Here is a 16,688-nt window from a genome sequence, read left to right on the forward strand (position 1 = left end):
TTGCTGCCGCTTGCTCCCGGTTGCTGCCTCCACCCCAGTATGGTCTGCTCAAGCCATCCTTGGTCTCTGGAGGAGAGGCTGAGCTTGCCACCCTTGGGGCAGGCTGCTCCGGTGCTCTGCGTCGATAAAGATCCACTTTTGATCTTCAGAAATCGGGTGGAGGGGTGTGAAATGATGTGCCTCCACCGTTTTGTATCAACGGTAAAATATTACGTAGGGGCAAGAGGTAGATGGAGGGGTGGACGACGTTCCCGGGCTCTGTAGTGGATGCTGATGTTTTGGAAAAAGAAAAAAAAAATAACGCTGTGCTAAAGGGACACTGTCAGGTCGAATTTGTACTCACCTCCTCCCCAAAGCTTTAAGAAATCTCCGGCCGCTCGGTTCTCCTGGCCCTGTGGTGCGCACAGCCGTTTGCACCGGGACGGGCTCAGGACGCGAGCGCTTCCCGGGGGAAGGCGCCGTGTTTTGGACCCGCCGGTGTCTGTGCCGTGTGGGAGCCGTGGGGCGACGGAGGGCTGGGGGTGCCGCCCGAACTCCCAAAGCCTCCGTGGCCCGGCGCGGTCCCAAGGGCACAGACGTGAAAGCCGTCCCCCCGTGGAAGCGTGGGTGCGGCAAAGGCTTCGGAGCCCGGGCCAGCTCTGGCCATATCCTTTCTAAAACTGGCCCAGTTCTCGTTCAAAATCTGGCTTCAGTTTGGTCCCAGTAAAAGAAGGGGAGGGGAGAGGGGGAACATTTCTGTTCTCCGGGCAGCAAGCTCTCCCCTCCCCGCGCGCACCACCTCCTCCATCGTGTCCCGTCCCCCCGCCCCAGGGTTGTATTTTAACCGTTCGTTGCGCAAAATTCTTCCGCTGATGTCAAGAGAGTGGTTGGGGCAAGAGCTGGGTGGCGGGGGCGGGCGAGGGCGGGCGGGGGGGGATCCAACCACCCTTTGAAGGGGCGTTCGGAAATGTTCGTGTTGGTAACGGAGGGGATTTAGCTGGAAACTGCAATGGCAAATGCTTCCCTGGCCGAGTCCCCCGGGGCCGATATGTTAGTTGAGTGACTAGTCGTTCTTGGCTGAGTGAAGTCTGTTCGTGGTAATGTGAGCAAGTTTTTGATCAATGTCTTTATTTGATGCCAGGTTGTGAAGAGGTGGGTGGGAGCGGGGAGGGGGGAAGGAGACACCCGTGTCGGGGACCTGGGGTGGGGGGGACCTATTCTAGCACTGACCCTAGGGAGTGGGGAGGGGGGAAGGTAAAGGGGGCTCCTGTCTGCTCCTTTTATCTCCTCCCTTACCCTAACAAGCGAAAACGATGTAAAAGCCTCCTGCATGCTGAAAAATGTTAGAGAGAAAAAAAAAAACCTTTCTTTTTACAAAAAAAAAAAGGAAAAAAAAAAAAAAAGGAATAATGACCCAAACAAACGTCCATGCTTGCTGATGGGAACCGGAGGGGGGCTGTCCGTCTGTCCAGGCAGCGGCACGTCCGCCCCTCTCTGCAGATGCGGTTCCTACTCAAGTCTCCAAGTTGGCCTTTAATAAAATCTTCAGTTCCAATAACCTTTATATATATATATATATACACACATATATATATACATATACATATATATTAAAAGAAAGCTTGATGTAGCAGTTCTAGTTTAAAATGAATAGAAGTATTTCGGCCCTGTTTTATTTTGATTTCTCCTTTTCCCCTGCTTTCCCCCGTACCCTCACCAACTCCATACTTTGATGTAGCAACTTTGGAAGAAAGAAAAACAGGCGCTGTAAACGCACCGAGAGCTACCTCCGGCCCGAGGGGGGCTGCACGGGGGGCTCGGGCAGTGCGGACGAGCTGCGGCCCCCGCCGCTCCCCGGCCCGTCGGGGGCACCCAGAGCGGGGCAGTCCCGGGCCCTGCCTCTTAGCATCCTAGGGGAGCCCGGTTGCGGGGCTTAAACAACAAATTTGCGTAACTTTTTTTTTTTTTTTTCTCTTTTTAAATATATGTATATATATAAAAATCTTAAAAAAAAAAATAAAAACAAAAAACGAGAAAAATGCCCATGACCTTAACTATTTGCTCTGACTTGTATCTTCCTTGATAGGTGACTAAAAATAGTTTGTTGGTCTAATTCACCAGCAATAACGTTAACTAAAGACAGACCCCTCCTCCCTGCACCCTGCCCTTCTCCGCGGCGCGGCTCCGCTTTCCTCCTTCGCTCCCGCCCTGCCGGGCACCCGGCACACAAAGCCGGGTCTTGCTAAGCCGCCCGGCTCTCCCTCCGGTTTAGGAGCGGCGAAACCCTCGCAAGGGAGCCGGGTCCTCAAGACCCCCATCCTGCAAGTTACACGGGGGCTTAACTTCACGGCTAGCAAGCGGCCCACCGAAATCGGGCCTGCTCCCGGCAGCGGTAGAGCGAAGCGCCGTGCGTCCGTGCTTGCAGAATGGGACCTCGCGGGCGGCCCGGTGCGAATGGCTGCCACCGGTTCCCCTCTGCACTGCTGGCCGGGCAGGGGAGCGGGTTGTTCCCGAGCGTTTCCGTCTGCCGGTGGGGATGGTGGAGCCAGGGTGGGGACGCGGCTGGGGACCTGACGGCGGCTTGCCGTGGCCGGGTGAGTGCCGGCGGCAGGCTCCCCTGGGCGCTCATCCTGCGGCGGGGCTGAGCTGCGGCGGGGCGCTTTCGCGAGGCGGGCGGCGGAGCCTCTGAGGGCACGAGTGGTGGGACGGAGAGCAGGTCCCCCAAAACCCGGGGGCTTGGAGCGTAGCTGTGTGGGAAGGTGCTGAGCTGTTAGCAGGAGGCTTCCAGGTCCAGGCAGGATCAGACCCGTGGGGGGACGGAGTGGACCTGGCGAGTGGGATCGACTCGGTGCCGGGCGCCCCGGCTCAGCGCGCCGCTGGGATCTACGCGTGTGCTTTGCCAAACCGCAGCCGATTTCGGCGCTTGCTGACACCGAGGAGCGGGGGCTCCGGTGCTTTGCTGAATTTGGGACTCATCCTGCAACTTCTCCTTGTGGACGTGACCTCCCGGGCAGAGCCGAGACGGTGTCAGGGCCGTGGGAGCCGGGGCTCCCCGGTCCTGGCACAGCGGGGAGGGGACGGGTGGCAGCGGGTGCTTGGCAGGGGAGCGCCGGGGTGACGTCTGCGCTGCTCTGCCGTGTCCCCCAAAACCTGCTGCGTCTTCGGCCGGGGGTTGCCAGCCGCTGCAGGGGGACAGGGAGGGACGGTGTGGGGGAGAGGGTGACAAAACGTAAAGGGAAACGGAGGGATAAAGTAATATCATGCTGTGATGTCATCCTTATCGACATAAATTATATAGAGAATAGTATGTATTATAATACATAACAGAAGGAAAAAAAAAAAAGAACCAAAATTGGATTTATATTTAATGAGGAGATACTATAAAAATATCTTGTCCTAGCTCCCATTTGCAAAAGTATTTTTCAGCTGGAGGGATATCTATTATTTTTTTCTCTTTTCTTTCTTTCTTAAAAAAAAAAATCTCCATACGTACAAAGGCTCAGACTGTTAATATTGTGAACCTCTTAAAACAAAATGCTCCAACCTGTTTATTTCGTATTTGAAGGGTTTATTTTGATGCATTTACTGGTGTTTTTTAAAGAGAGAGAGAGGAGGGAAAAAAAGACTAAGATTTTAAAATTAGAACATTTCTTTATAATTTAATATTCTATTTTAATAAATGCATTTATTACATGTAAATGTAGCAAGGAACTGGGCTAATAAAAATACTTTTTATTAGGTAATTTATTATAAGAAAAAAGGATATTTTATTTTATGATAAAGTGATCCTTAAAAGTTTAGAAGGTTTAGAGTATATGTAGGTTAAAAAATACATTTGTATCCAGAGTATTGCTTAAAAAGTGTTTTTAATATATGTTTCCTTTTTTGTGTGTGCGTGTGTGTATGTAAAAGGTGATAGTTACGGTGCAGATAGCCCTTTCCAGAAATAAGGAATTAACACAGTTGGATGTATTTTAAAAAAAAAAAAAAGAAAAAAGGTAATTAAAACCCAGAGAAGTAGAAGAGAAAAACCACTATGAATCAAAGCCCGTGTGGTCATTTCGAAGCCCCCGTCCTGTGGTTGCTCTGTCTAGCGGATCCCTTTGCGCGGGGTCGAGGTCTGAGCACGCCGAAACGTCTTTGCGGGATCGGGACCCGGCTGCAGAAACCCTCCGGGCTGAGGCTCGGGGGTCTCGCGGCAGCGTCGCCCAGCGCCGGCTCCCGCCGAGCCCCGGCCCCGCCGCAGCAAAGCGCTTCAGCGCGTCCCTCGTGCCCGGGGTCCGCTCGGCGCCGCTGCCCGGGTTTGCTGAAGGTTTGCTCTCGCTGCGGTTTCTTTGGGGGGCACGGGGGGGAGGCTGGACGCTCTCGGAAAGCGAAGCTTGCGTGACTGGCTTCTTCAGCCCCCCTCCTGCCCCTCCAAGCGCTTACAACGAGCCCCGTCCTGTCCCAGGGAGCCGGCGGAGAGTTTTGCCGTTGATTCGGTTCGCATCGGGGTTTCGGAGAGCCCGGTATAAAAGTGCTTCTTGTCAGAGGCAAGAGGATTTATGGACCTTGCCGCAACCTTGGCCGGAGGGACCAAGAGCCGCTGCCAGCTTGGACCTCCCCAGGACGGGAGCACGCTCGCAGGGCGAGGGCGGTGGCTGCCACCCGTTGCCTCCCTTTAGGCTCTGGCTCCATTTCTTTCCGCAGCTGAGCGGGCTGCGGGGACAGGAGTATTTTGTCCCGTCGCTCAGGCCAGGCCTGATCCCGCAACCATCCGCCGTCGTCCCTTGGGACCCGAGGGCTTGTGCAGGACCGGTGCCCTCCTGCAGCTGCTTTGGGCTGGTAGCTGGTGCTCTGCGCAGCCAGGGACGAGACGGCTCGTGCGGAGCTCCTGGCCAGCTCTGAGCCCTCCTAGGCAGGTCAAGGTTACCCTTTCTGCTCCCCCCAAGCCAGCACGGGCACATCTCGCGCAAGACGGCTGAGGTGAGGACGGCCTGGAGCGAGTGGAACCCCCCCTTTTCAGCCGGTGAGGCTCTGAGCTTGCAAAGCACGTGCTTTAATCCAGGAAAGCACTTAAGCATGCGCTTAGCTTCAGCCGCATCCCTGAGTGTTTTGCAGAATCTTGGCCCAAGGAGCTGCTTTGCAGATGGGCTGAGCAACCGCGACCTCCCCGTGGGCTGGGGAGCGCGGGGGGTCCCGTACCTCCACCACGAAGCCGGCCCTCGTCCCGCTCCCCTTCCCGAAGCAGCGGGGAGATGGGGGACGCGTCTGCTCTGTTGCCTTTCAAAGAAGCATTTTAAAAAAAATTTTTTTGTTTGTTTGTTTGTTTTTAACCAAAAAGGAGAAGAAAAAAAAAAGGAAAGTTTGAGTTGATGGGTATTAAAAAAAAGATAATAATAATAATAATAATAATAAACATTCAAATTTATTTCATATAATCCTAGAGTAAAAATTAAAATAAAATTAACTAGTTCAAATAGTAGATGCTATCCATATTGTTTAATCTATAGTAGATCCAAGTGATCCCAGACAGAGCAGAATGTAAAATAAACTTGTAAACAAGATCAGCTATCATTTTTAACTTCCCCAAAAATTCCATCTTGTTTTGGTACTATTTTTCTGAAGCAAACAAATAAACGAATGAAAGCCTAACAAAATAACAGACCACCGACTGGTACCTTCTGTCAATCAAAGTTCTGAAGTTATTTTTATAGAGGGGAAAAAAAAAAAAGGGATATGTATTTTTTTAAAAAGATACGTTTGGGTTTTTATGTTGTTTTTTTAATAAAAATATAAAGATTTGGCTAGTCACTGAACAAAATAAGAAGGTTTTAGGCCATTATTTTTGCCTTATTCTGACCTCCAGCCTTGGGCTTGGAGCATGAAATTTCAGAAAAAAGAAATGTTAAAAGTTGCTGTTACTTTTCTTGTGCTGTTCTTGCTTTTTGAACTTCTCCCAGCACCGAAGGTGTTGGAAGGTCCCCGTGATGGGCAAGCGGGACCGTTCCTGGGTGGGAAGGCGAAGGAAAGGAAAATTGGATGAACTCCCCTCTGTAACGTGACGGACAGAGCTCGAAGGCAGCGAGGTGCTGGCGCGAAGGCGCGGGGCTCCGGCGTGGCCGCTGCGGGGCCGTGGATTAGGCTTTCTGCCCTCGGAGCCAGGCAGTAGACACAAGACATTAGAGTTGGTTTGTGCCCTTTTTTTTCTTTTTTTTTTTTTTTTCGGGTTATATCTCGACCCGGTGAGGAAGCATCGCACCAGGGAGACGATGTGCGCTTTGGGGTGAGCTCACTTGTTTAGCGACTGGCATCTTTCCGGATGCCAAATTCGGCTTGTTGGGTGTTCTTCCCGTGCTGGCTGCTCCCTTGAGGGAGCTGTTGCTCAGCCTCAAATCATCGGGTTCGAGTGCTGGAGCCGCGGGTGAAATGTTTGCCAAAGGCTCTGCTGGCCTGGGAGGTCCTTCCCGCGGCCGTGCCGGGCCACGGCATCCCTCAGCCCGCAGCTTTGCTTGCCGACAGCCAGCCCCACGCCGTCCTGCTCTCGGGAGGGTGCCGTTCGTGGCGAGCCCCTGGTTTTCGGCTGCGAAAGCGAGGGAAGAGGCAGTTCTTGGCCAGTGCCGCGCGTCGCGCTCCGTGGCTGGACGCCCGAGTCCTTGCGGTGCCGAGAGCGGGCGCGAACGGCTCCCCGAGCCGGCGGAGCAGCGTTCAGGTGCAGAGGCGGGACGGTGGGTCTGTTCACACGGAGGGGGCAGATCCGTTTGGGGCAGTTCGGGGCGGGGGAGCGCAGCCCCGGCGGTGGGGCAGGCTGCGCCCCGCGCACCCGGCCAGCTGGTTAAACCCCGGTCCTTACGTTTCAGAGCCAGGCCAGCACTTTTCTTCGGAGCGTTGCTGACTGCTTTTCGCTCCACCAAAAGCGCCGTTTACACGCTGTAACTCGAAAATAAATGACCTAGCGTCGACTCGGTTGTTGTTGGAGATGCGGAGCGTTGCAAAGAAAACTCTTGAAAGGTGGTTACCTCTGGGTTTAGCTTTTGCTCCTATCCTCTGTGCCATGGCTCAGCCATAGCAAACCCAGGGATGTCCTGCAGTTTGGGAGCATCCACAAGGATCCCAAAGCCTTCGAAAAACGCAGCGGTCGCCCCTCGCTCCCTCGCCCGTGGACGGCACGCCTGCTTCTGGGGTGGGATGAAGCAGCCACTTACCAGCATTCACTCAGCAAAGCCATGCAATAGGTTAGGACAGGGAGCGAAGACAGTTCTCATTTGGTTTCTGCGTCTAGATAGCACTGTGAATCACCGATCGCTCCGCAGGACCCTCCCTGGCACGCCGGGGAGGTTTCAAAAGCGGGGCATGACGTCTCCCGCGCTTTCGGAGGGGTTCGTGCTTGGTGGAATCGAACGCCTGGTCCTTCCCTGCAGGGGTGGCGAGGCGGCCTGTTTGCTCTTTCATTTTTGTTTTACCTCATTTTTTGGTTTTGATACTTGAAGAAGAGTCAGTGATTGACATTGTACAGTGATGCCCTGGACTGGAGAGTGGATGCACTTTATAGTAACTTGTATACTGATAGTGGGGTCCCATCTTGCCTCTGCCGAGCCCGCAGCAAGGTTTCCTTGGTGTCAGCACCGGCAGGAGCGGAGCCAGGATGGGCTGGTTCTTCCAAAAACCTTTCTAGGATGTCAGGAAGCAATCTCTGTCTTTTATTGTGGGTTTTCACATACTGTAGAAACTCGAAGTTACGTTCTGCTGTCAGTTGACCCGGTGGAAAATTCAGCCATGCTCGTGCTGGGCTGACTTCAGTTTTGCCCGTGCCGTGACAGCTGGAGGCGGTGGAGGTCGGGCAGCTCCTGCCTTTACTCCCGTGTAACTCCCCCGTTTCAATGGGAGTGGAAATTCCAGTACTCTACTGGAATCTGAAGTCACTTCAGCCCTGGCAGGCTGCGGCGTGGCCGCTGGATCCGCTCCAGCGTCGCTTCAGGGCTGCTAATGGAGCAAATTGAAAGTCACCCCCAGTAAAGTGACACTAATGTAAAATCTGGAGTTGTTCCACTGGTGTCGGTGCAGGGATACAAAAATGAAGTCACCCTCCGATGGTGGCACCGGTTTACCAGGCAGCTGATGGCAGATTGTGTTTTCTGGTCTTGCGACAATGCTTCTAAAACAACTTGCAGAGAAACAGAGTGGCGAGACAGAGCGTTGCTTCGTGGCCGCAGAGATCTTCTCTCGGCCCCCAGGAGCTGGGACGGAGAGACACGGTCGCGGGCTGCTTTGCTTGTCTGTGAAACGATCAGCACTTTTTTTTTTTCCTTTTTCCTTATGAATTCTGTTCAAGATAATTGTAAAAAAAAAGGGAAAGAAAAAAATCAAGGGCAAGATCCTGTTTTACAATTGAGGATTTGCTCCTGGGTTAAAAGCAATGTTAAGCAAACATGAAAGGCAGTGGGCACGAGTGCTGACGAATCCCAAACTAGCAGGTCTGTTTGAGCCACGGCCGCTGCAGGACCTGTTCACGCTGCCGTGCCGTGGAGCCGACTCTGATCCCAGCCCCAGGTGAGCCAGGGAAATCCCCAGGGATGCCCAGAGCAGCCCCCGGGCATCCAGCTGCACAGCTGGGAGCTGTTGGGGCTGTAGAGGATTTCCTCTGGCTCTGCCCTGGTATCAAAGAGATCCAGGCTCCAGCTTGCTGCCCTTGGGACTCTGGCAAAGCAGCTCTGGTGGGATTTCCCCATGTAAGACGTGAGCGAAAATGAAACCCAGGCCACCGGGGACCACAGCCGGCGATCTCGGCAATACCCACGCAGCGGCAGCGGCTTCCCGGCGAGCGCAGCCCTCTGCCAGCCCTTCATGGCTTTTGCTTGACCAGTACCATGTCAGCTTTCTCTCGTCCTCGCTCGAAAACGCTGTACAAGTTTATGTGTATCCGCTTTCCCACCGATCCGGGTGCTATCACACAGTAATACTCCACGGTACTACGAACCTCGTGCTGAGCCAGCCAGCCACAGAGTTGCCCGGTGTTAGCCTGGCCGTCCTGACTGTGTGGCCCTTCCACTTAAAGTCCATTCCCTATTATGTTGTGTTTGCTTTTTCTTTTTTTCTTTTTTTTTTTTTCTCTCTTTTCTTTTAACGTCATAGGAAACCTGTAGTCGGGATTGTTACTATTGGAAACCGATCACATGTTCCATCCAGGTATTTTCATCTCTCCAGCGTTACGCAAAAATAAAGGCCTGAGAGAGAGATATAACCGAACATAGAAGTAGAGTTAGGCTCATTGTCTGAGTTTTGAGGCATATAGTATAAGGGGAGAAGGAAAAAAATTAAAATAAAATAAAAAATTAAAATAATGATGTTGCACAACTTGTAGAAAACAAAGAAGGGAAAGGGTTAATGTATTAAATGTGCTAAATTACATTAAGAACTTAATTTTATTAAAGTATTATTACTTAAGAAACTTGGTGTCTGCTCTTGGTTTCTATCTGTTCACGCTTCAGGAGGGGGTCCGGGAGCAGTGGTTGGGAACGGGGCCCCCAGCCAGGCTGAGCTCCAGTGGTGGCGGGGCCGTTACCTCCTCACAGGTCTCCTGCCGAGTCTCGTACCGTTAGCAACACTTCTCGGGGTTAATTAGAGCAAAGGCGTTTCATTTGCGAGACTCATCGGCTCCCCTGCACCAGCTGCTGTTCCCAGTCCTGGTGGCAGCAAGGTCCCAGGTCCATGAGCCTTGTGTGCAAACCCGTGTCTCGTTTCACCCTTCCCACTACTTCATTCCAGCAAAAATTGTATAAAAGCTGGAAAACCTGGACCAAAACTGAGCTGTCGAACCTGGAAGTTCCACCACGAGCTTAAATCATCCCACGTGTCCACGGCAGTGCCTGGCTGGATGGCACGTCTGACGGCAGCAAGCCCCAAGGGACACTTGGCTCAACCCCTGTCCCTTTGCGGAGCCGGGGCAGCATCCTTCCCCTGTGCGCCCACCTTTCCCGGCGGCGCGGCTGACGTCACCTCTCGGCACCGCGTTCCAGCGCGGGCAGACGGTGGTGCGGGAGGGGATGGCACTTGGCAGCTCTCCGGCTGGTCTGCATGTAGCCATGCCTCTCCCAGCTGGCGCGGGCACGGGGCCGAGCCCGGCCAGGCGCGGTAATAACCATCACTCGCCCGGGGAACGGCCTCCAGCCACGGTCAGACGCAACCAGCGTGCGGCCAAGGTTGGGTTTGGCCAGCCCAGGGACGAGGCCGCCTCTGGGGCAGAGCAGGGACACGCTGCACCAGGACGGTTTGAGCCAGGGTTGAGGTGCTGCCAGGGCTGGGGTGGCTTCACTGTCGGTTGGAAAATAGGGGGAACCTCACCCCAGCGGGGGCTGGTACCCACACAGCGCAGCCATTTCTGCGCCCGGTTCACGCACCCGCTCGCTCCCCCTGTGCCACGGCAGCAGGATCCAAACTGCCCCTCTGAGCCTCCCAGCAAGGCACCCTCCTGCCCGGGCTATGGTCACACCTTCCTCCCTGCTCCTCCTCCTCCTCACCTCTCATGCCCTTCATCACCTGGGGATGCTGCCCAGCTGCCCCACAGCCAAGCGGGCAGAGGCATGGGGCTGGAGCTGGCACGGTTCCTGCCCTCAAGGAAGGACTCTGGCAGAGAGAGAAAGAGCGTCCACAGCAAATTTATTTAGGGGTTTTGCCCAAATTCCTGTTTCAGCGATAAATTGCACCCCAGGGCAAGACCCTGGCCCAGGTGCTGCCAGCACAGCTGAGTGAGATGGGGTGGCCGGGGACAGCCACGGAGACACAGAGACCACACTGTGATGGGGGACACACTCCCAGCACTGGGGCTAATGGGGACAGGCTCTCCCAGGAAGGCCACCGCAGCGCTTCTGGATGGACACCTGCCAATCACCCCCTGACATTGGCACCGGGCTCAGCCCCGTCTGTCCCAGCACCTTGGTCCAACCTGGGAGGTACCCGCTGTCCCCCAGGCAGGGGAACGGGGCCACTGTCACCCTGTAGGTGCAGCAGATGCTCCATCTAGTGGCAGCCGTGTCCCCAGGCCGGGCTGTCACCGGTCCCCAGCCATGAGTGGCAAAACACTCGCGTGGAGCAGGTTCAAGTCCTGCGGGAAGCTCCTTGCAGCCCAGAGCCGAGGGGCCCCGTGTGCTGGCACCGGCCACCACCCAGGGAGGTGTGCGGAGGGACCTCATGCCCACCCTCAGCACCCCATCCCTGCCCTCACCCCAAAGCCCCAGGACCCCCTTGTCCCCCGAGGGACATGCTCCCCAGGTCCCTGCTCCAGTCCGCCCAGGCTAGAGCAGCAGCAGAAGAGGTGCAGCTTCTCCTTTTGCTGGGGCTGTGCCGCAGGGACACCCCAAGGGGCTCACAGCATCCAAAACGGGGTCCTTCCAGTCACCCCCCACACTGTGGTGTCCCACAGCTGCCCCAGCAGCACCCAGAGGCGCACCCAGCCCTTGGTGTTGGGGGGCAGGGCTGGGTCCAACCGGTCACATTGCTGCTCGCTTCACCGGGCAAGAGAAGGATGCACCCAGTGTCCCCCTCCTCACCCCGCCCTGAAGGGCTGCACCCAGGGGTGCCGCAGCAATGTGGCGCCAAACGAGGGAGTCACAGTGTTCCGGCTTGTTCAGTGCCACCCTGAGTCACCCAGTGGCTTCAGGGCTAGAGGAAGCAGGGACATGAGGGGGTGGCATGTCCCAAACCATGGAGAGAGACCCTGATGCCTTTTCTCCCGCCCTGTTGTGTAGGTCCTACATAAACACAGGGAGAGCAGCACACAAGCAGCATGATGGTGCACACAAGAGCAGCCATGCAGAAGCAGTCACCAGCCCACCCTGTTCTGGGGGGCTGCAGCGAGCAGAGGTAGAGGGTGAGAAACATGATGCCACCATGTGCTGGGTGGTGATGGGGGGTGTCAGGGTGGGGGCACCCCAGGGGGCTCAGATGTTCTGGCAGCAGGGCGCCTGCCTGCTCTCCTGCTGCGTGGGCAGCACCCGGATGGGCTCAATGGTCGTGGTGGGGCCAAACTCTGACTCCGGCTGCCCAGTGATCTGCCTCTGTGACACGATGTGGTAGATCTCTGCCAGCAAAGAGAGCAGAAAAGGAAAAAAAAAAAAAATTTAAGTATATATTCCAGTGGGGGACCTGCCCCCTCCCAAAACACACAGCTGAAGGGGGACACATGCCCACATCTCCCCATCCAGGGTAGCAGGATCCCACCTCAGGACATACAGCCAGGGTCCCCGGCAGGGAGGACACAATGTCTGAAACCGTCTCCATGTTGTTCCCCCTGCCCCCTTTCCTGGTTGCCCCTTACCCGAGAGGATGTTGTGGAAAGCCGTCTCCACGTTGGTGGAGTCCAGAGCAGACGTCTCGAGGAAGGACAGCCCGTTCTTCTCTGCAAGGACAGGGCAAGCTCAGATGGGTGCCATGAGCTGCAGCCTCCCTGGGATGGGACGGGGCAGGGCAAGATGGGGGAGATACCTGCAAAGCTCCTGGCCTCGTCGGTGGGCACAGCCCGCAGGTGTCGCAGGTCACTCTTGTTGCCCACCAGCATGATGACAATGTTGGCGTCAGCGTGGTCCTGCAGCTCCTTCAGCCAGCGCTCGGCGTTCTCGTACGTCAGGTACTTGGCAATGTCGTAGACGAGCAGAGCTCCCACCGCCCCCCGGTAGTACCTGGGGGACAGTGAGGGGACAAGGTCACAGCAGGGCCCCAGGTGAGGGACACAGGTGGGGAGCAAGGAAACTCACGCTGAGGTGATGGCCCGGTACCGCTCCTGCCCGGCCGTGTCCCAGATCTGAGCCTTCACAGTCTTGTTGTCCACCTGGATGCTCCTTGTGGCAAACTCCACCCCAATGGTGCTCTTGCTCTCCAGGTTGAACTCATTGCGGGTGAAGCGCGAGAGCAGGTTGCTCTTCCCCACCCCGGAGTCCCCGATGAGCACAACTGGGAGGGCACAAGCGCAGTGTCAGCCCCCCTAGACACCCAAAGGCTTTTGCACCCTGCAGTGCCCACCAGCCCAGCCCAACCCACAGCCCAGCCCGGCAGGGCTCTCCCCACCGGCTCCCAGCCCAGACTCCACCTCCATTTCATTCCGGGAGAAGCTGCCGGGTGAGTGGGCTGCGACGGCAAAGCTGCCCCCAGGGAGCAGGACCGGCAGCCTCCGCTCCTCCCGGCAGTGCCGCACGTGAACGCCCCGCAAGAAAATTCCTGCCATCGCCTGGAAGTTGCCAGGGGTTTCCTTCCCGGCACCAGGGACGGGAAGGCACCGTATGCACCTACGTGCGCCAAACGGGCAGAAAGCCAGGACCTGGGCGGCGACCGCCAGGCTGGAGAGGCCAAGCAGAACTGGGTCCCCTATTTCCAACCCAAGCTCCAACCCTGAGGGCACACAGAGGACTTCAAGACCTGGGCTAAAAGGAAGCATCCTCTTCCTCCTCCTCCTCCTCCGCTGCTACTGGTGCAGCCTGTGAGCCAGAAAGTCCCTGGTGTGGGCGAGTCAAGTCCATTTTCTGCCTGGCCCAGATTTGGCTGGTTCCTGTAAAACCTGGTACAACAGGCTCTGGGGAGGCTTTATCCTGCAGCTCCCCTACCAACTTTGTTGAGTTTATGACTCAACGAGTTTTTATTTTTTTTGTTAGTTCCCCACTGCTAATTTTGTGCCTTGTGCAGGTGCACTGAAACGCAGCCCCCTTCACCCACCCTCAGGGGACCAAGGCTGGGGGACACTTCTCCCCACCAGGATCAGACAACAGCAGGGTTGAAATCGCAACCATTCAGCGACCACGCTGGAGCAGCAACACCAGCAAGGGACCACCGGCTACGCCACACCGCTGCAGGGTTTGCAGCAAGCATCTACACTCGTTCAAGGCTCAGCAGCCGCCGTCCTCCAAGGATGTTGCCCTGTGTCCCGGAGAACCCCTTCCCCATCATCTCCAGCTCATGGGGACTCGGCTCCCTCGCACGGGCCGGGATGCAAAGCCTCCAACAACGTAGCCACTCCCTTGCCAAAACCCAGCAAACAGTGTTGCTCCATGAAGCCCAACAGCATGCGGAACAGCACCCCACGATCACCGAGGGCGGCTGGCAGGCACCGGAGCCTTGCTGGCAATCGCCACGTCAGGGCGACCAGCAGGAGAGGGAAGGGTGGCTCCTCCACGCCGCTCGGAAAGCCGCTGCACACTACGTGGAGGCCCAGGAGGACCGTGACAGTCTGGGCTACCCTGGACGAACCAGCAGACAAGTGCAGGCCAGCGATGAGCCAGGTTCGTTAACGCTTACTGAGCCTTGCCGCTTGGATCTGGGCTTGGCGTTTAATCAACGGGAAGTTGCTACTTCCCCCGGCTCAACCGCCGTGTCCCCCATCCCAGCAGGGCCGTGCTCGGGCTCTCTCTGGCCCCAAGCGCCTCAGTGGCCTGGGGCCAGCGCAGCCGACGCCGGCAGGAGCCCTGGCTGCCAGGAGGCGGCACCAAGCGCAGCCAGGGGAAACTGAGGCACGAGCGTGCTGTGCTGCATCAACCCCTGCAGCCAGCAAAGAGTATTGGTACGGGAAAGCCTTAGGAAACGGGGCTGGGGGAGGGATGAAGGAGCAGAGCCAGCCCGTGCCGGGCACACGCTGACCCCGCGCAGCCCGCCATGGCCGTGGCACGCTCCCCGCACGCTTTGCGCCACACCAGGGATGCGGAGAGGGGGGCAGATGGGGCAGGGATCCCGCAGCCTTCGGGACACCTCGATGCAGAGAGGCTACGTGCTCAGCTCCATTCCTCTGAGCTTCAAGGGCAAGGGGGACTCGAGCAAGCACCCTCCTCCCCACACACAAAAACATTTGACACGCTCGGTCCTCGCTGCCTCCGAACGTGCAGCATGAGCTGCCCAAAGCAGAGAGCACACATCCTGCAAGCGGCGGCGAAACATCCTTGACACAGCATGTCCCACCCCAGAGATGGGCATGGAAACAGCCTGGAGCTCCTCGCAGGGGAGGAGCAGCCATGCCCGGGGCAATCTCTCATCTACTCTGAGCCCCTCTGGCAGCATCGAGGGCCTTCCCATGAGCACAGCTGGGATTTGCGTCGTGATTTGGACCAGAAGGCAGCTGATGCTCCCATTTCTGTGGAAATCAGGGTAACGCTGCTCCGAGTGGTGGCCATCTCCCATTTCTCAGGGGGAGAAGCTGGTCCCAGCAGAGCCATCTAACACCAGAGCGCGCTGGCCCAGCTCTGTGCCCCTAAACATTGCGTCTCCCTTGGACTTTGCTCCTACTTCAGGAGGGGTGAGCAGACCTTGCATTCAAAACTGAGTTTTCTTATTTCTTAAGGACTCCAGAGACTACCACAAGACCGAGGAGGGGAATGCAGAGCCCAGTGCTGAGCTGCTCTCAGCCCTGGCTCCTGTAGGATCACAGGGAAGGGACGGGCGCCGCAGGAGGACGACGCGCCGGGGCCATCTCGGAGCCATGCCGCTGGCACAACGCTGGGCGAGAAGCGAAGGACGCACCAGCTGGAGGGGCTCCTGCCCAGGAGCCTCACTCCGAGGCATGACCCAGCTCCAGCTGCATCAGGGTTTCCCCCCTCGCCAGGTCCCAGAATAACTCCGGAGAGGAGGATTTTCCTGGGCAGGGGCCAGGGGAAGCGTGCAAGGAGCCAGGGGCTACCGTCATGTCGGTGGCCGGAATCCGTGGGGGCCTTTCGGGCAGGGCTGCGCGGCGAGGCTGACTCACGGCCGGCTGATCTCACTCCGCGGCGTTTATTGCTCAGGAGGCTGTGACGTTGCCAAGCTGTCCTCTCGCTTCCCCCAGCGCCCGCTCCAGCCACGGCACGGCGGCTGGTGCACGGGGAGAGCTGCTAACGGCAGGGAAGCGGATCGGGGTGCTCCACAAGGGTGCCGGGCTCCCACAGCCGGGAAAAGCAGCCCTGCACCTCCGCGGGCCCAGTCGCGGCCCACGCGCCAGAGAGGTCACTCGGTGCCCAGCGCCGCAAAGGACAAGCCCAGGGCCCCGGGTCCTTCCCCGGCGCCGCGGCCGGGCGAGCCGCACGGCTTCTCCTCTCGGCATTGCTCGCAGCTCCGGCGCCGCTCCTCCCACGCCCGCCGCGCAGGGGAGAGCCCCCGCGCCCGGGCCCTGGCCGGCACGGCACCCGCCGTGCCACACCGACCAGCTCTCCCCACCGCCCCGGCCTCCTTGGGCTGCCCCCAGTGACCAGCACCCCGCCGCAGGCCCGGCCGCCCCTCCCCTGGACGCTGCAGCCGGGCGAGGGCTCCGGACACCTCCCACAGGGTAACGAGCTACTTTAATTAGCACTGGGGCCACGAGCAGCCACCCACACCCGGCAGCCACGGACCAGCTCTACGCAGGCCCTCGCGCCACGCCGGTATCTCAGCCTCCACGCTGAGGCCCCGGCGCCGCCGGTAACGCCCCCCCCCAGCACAGGGGAGCACCCCCGCAAGCTCCCCCAGGTCTCCAGCACTGGGAGCTGTGTGTTATATCCCAGAACAAGCCGAAGCCCCAGCTGCATCCCGAGGGTGCTGCATGGAGAAAGCACCACTCGCAGCCAGCTGAGGCCGAGCGCAGCTCACTGCAGGCATGGGCAGAGCAGGAGGCTCACCTTTGAAGAGGTAGTCATACTCCTCATCCTTGCCCCGCATCTCACACAGCACCACAGCCCCGCTCCCACTGGGCCAACTGGGATTTCCGGGCCTTATCCAGCCCTGGCAGGGGCTGGCCCCTGCGCACCCAT

The 16,688-nt window shown here is 57.5% G+C and overlaps 1 protein-coding gene across 1 annotated transcript; it reads right to left on the reverse strand.

Moving 5' to 3' along the window:
- Nucleotides 1-11,720: 11,720 nt before the first annotated feature.
- Nucleotides 11,721-16,596, reverse strand: LOC309414195 (ras-related protein Rab-11A-like; the record flags this gene model as incomplete). The annotated part of the gene is made up of 5 exons (XM_082011490.1): nt 11,721-12,034; nt 12,272-12,352; nt 12,439-12,632; nt 12,708-12,903; nt 16,557-16,596. 5 exons carry the CDS (start codon nt 16,594-16,596, stop codon nt 11,895-11,897), a joined length of 651 nt encoding a protein of 216 aa, XP_081867616.1. The 3' UTR covers nt 11,721-11,894.
- Nucleotides 16,597-16,688: the final 92 nt, after the last annotated feature.

This window comes from Phaethon aethereus (assembly GCF_964289735.1).
Source record: "Phaethon aethereus genome assembly, chromosome: 28".
Lineage (NCBI taxonomy): Eukaryota > Metazoa > Chordata > Aves > Phaethontiformes > Phaethontidae > Phaethon > Phaethon aethereus.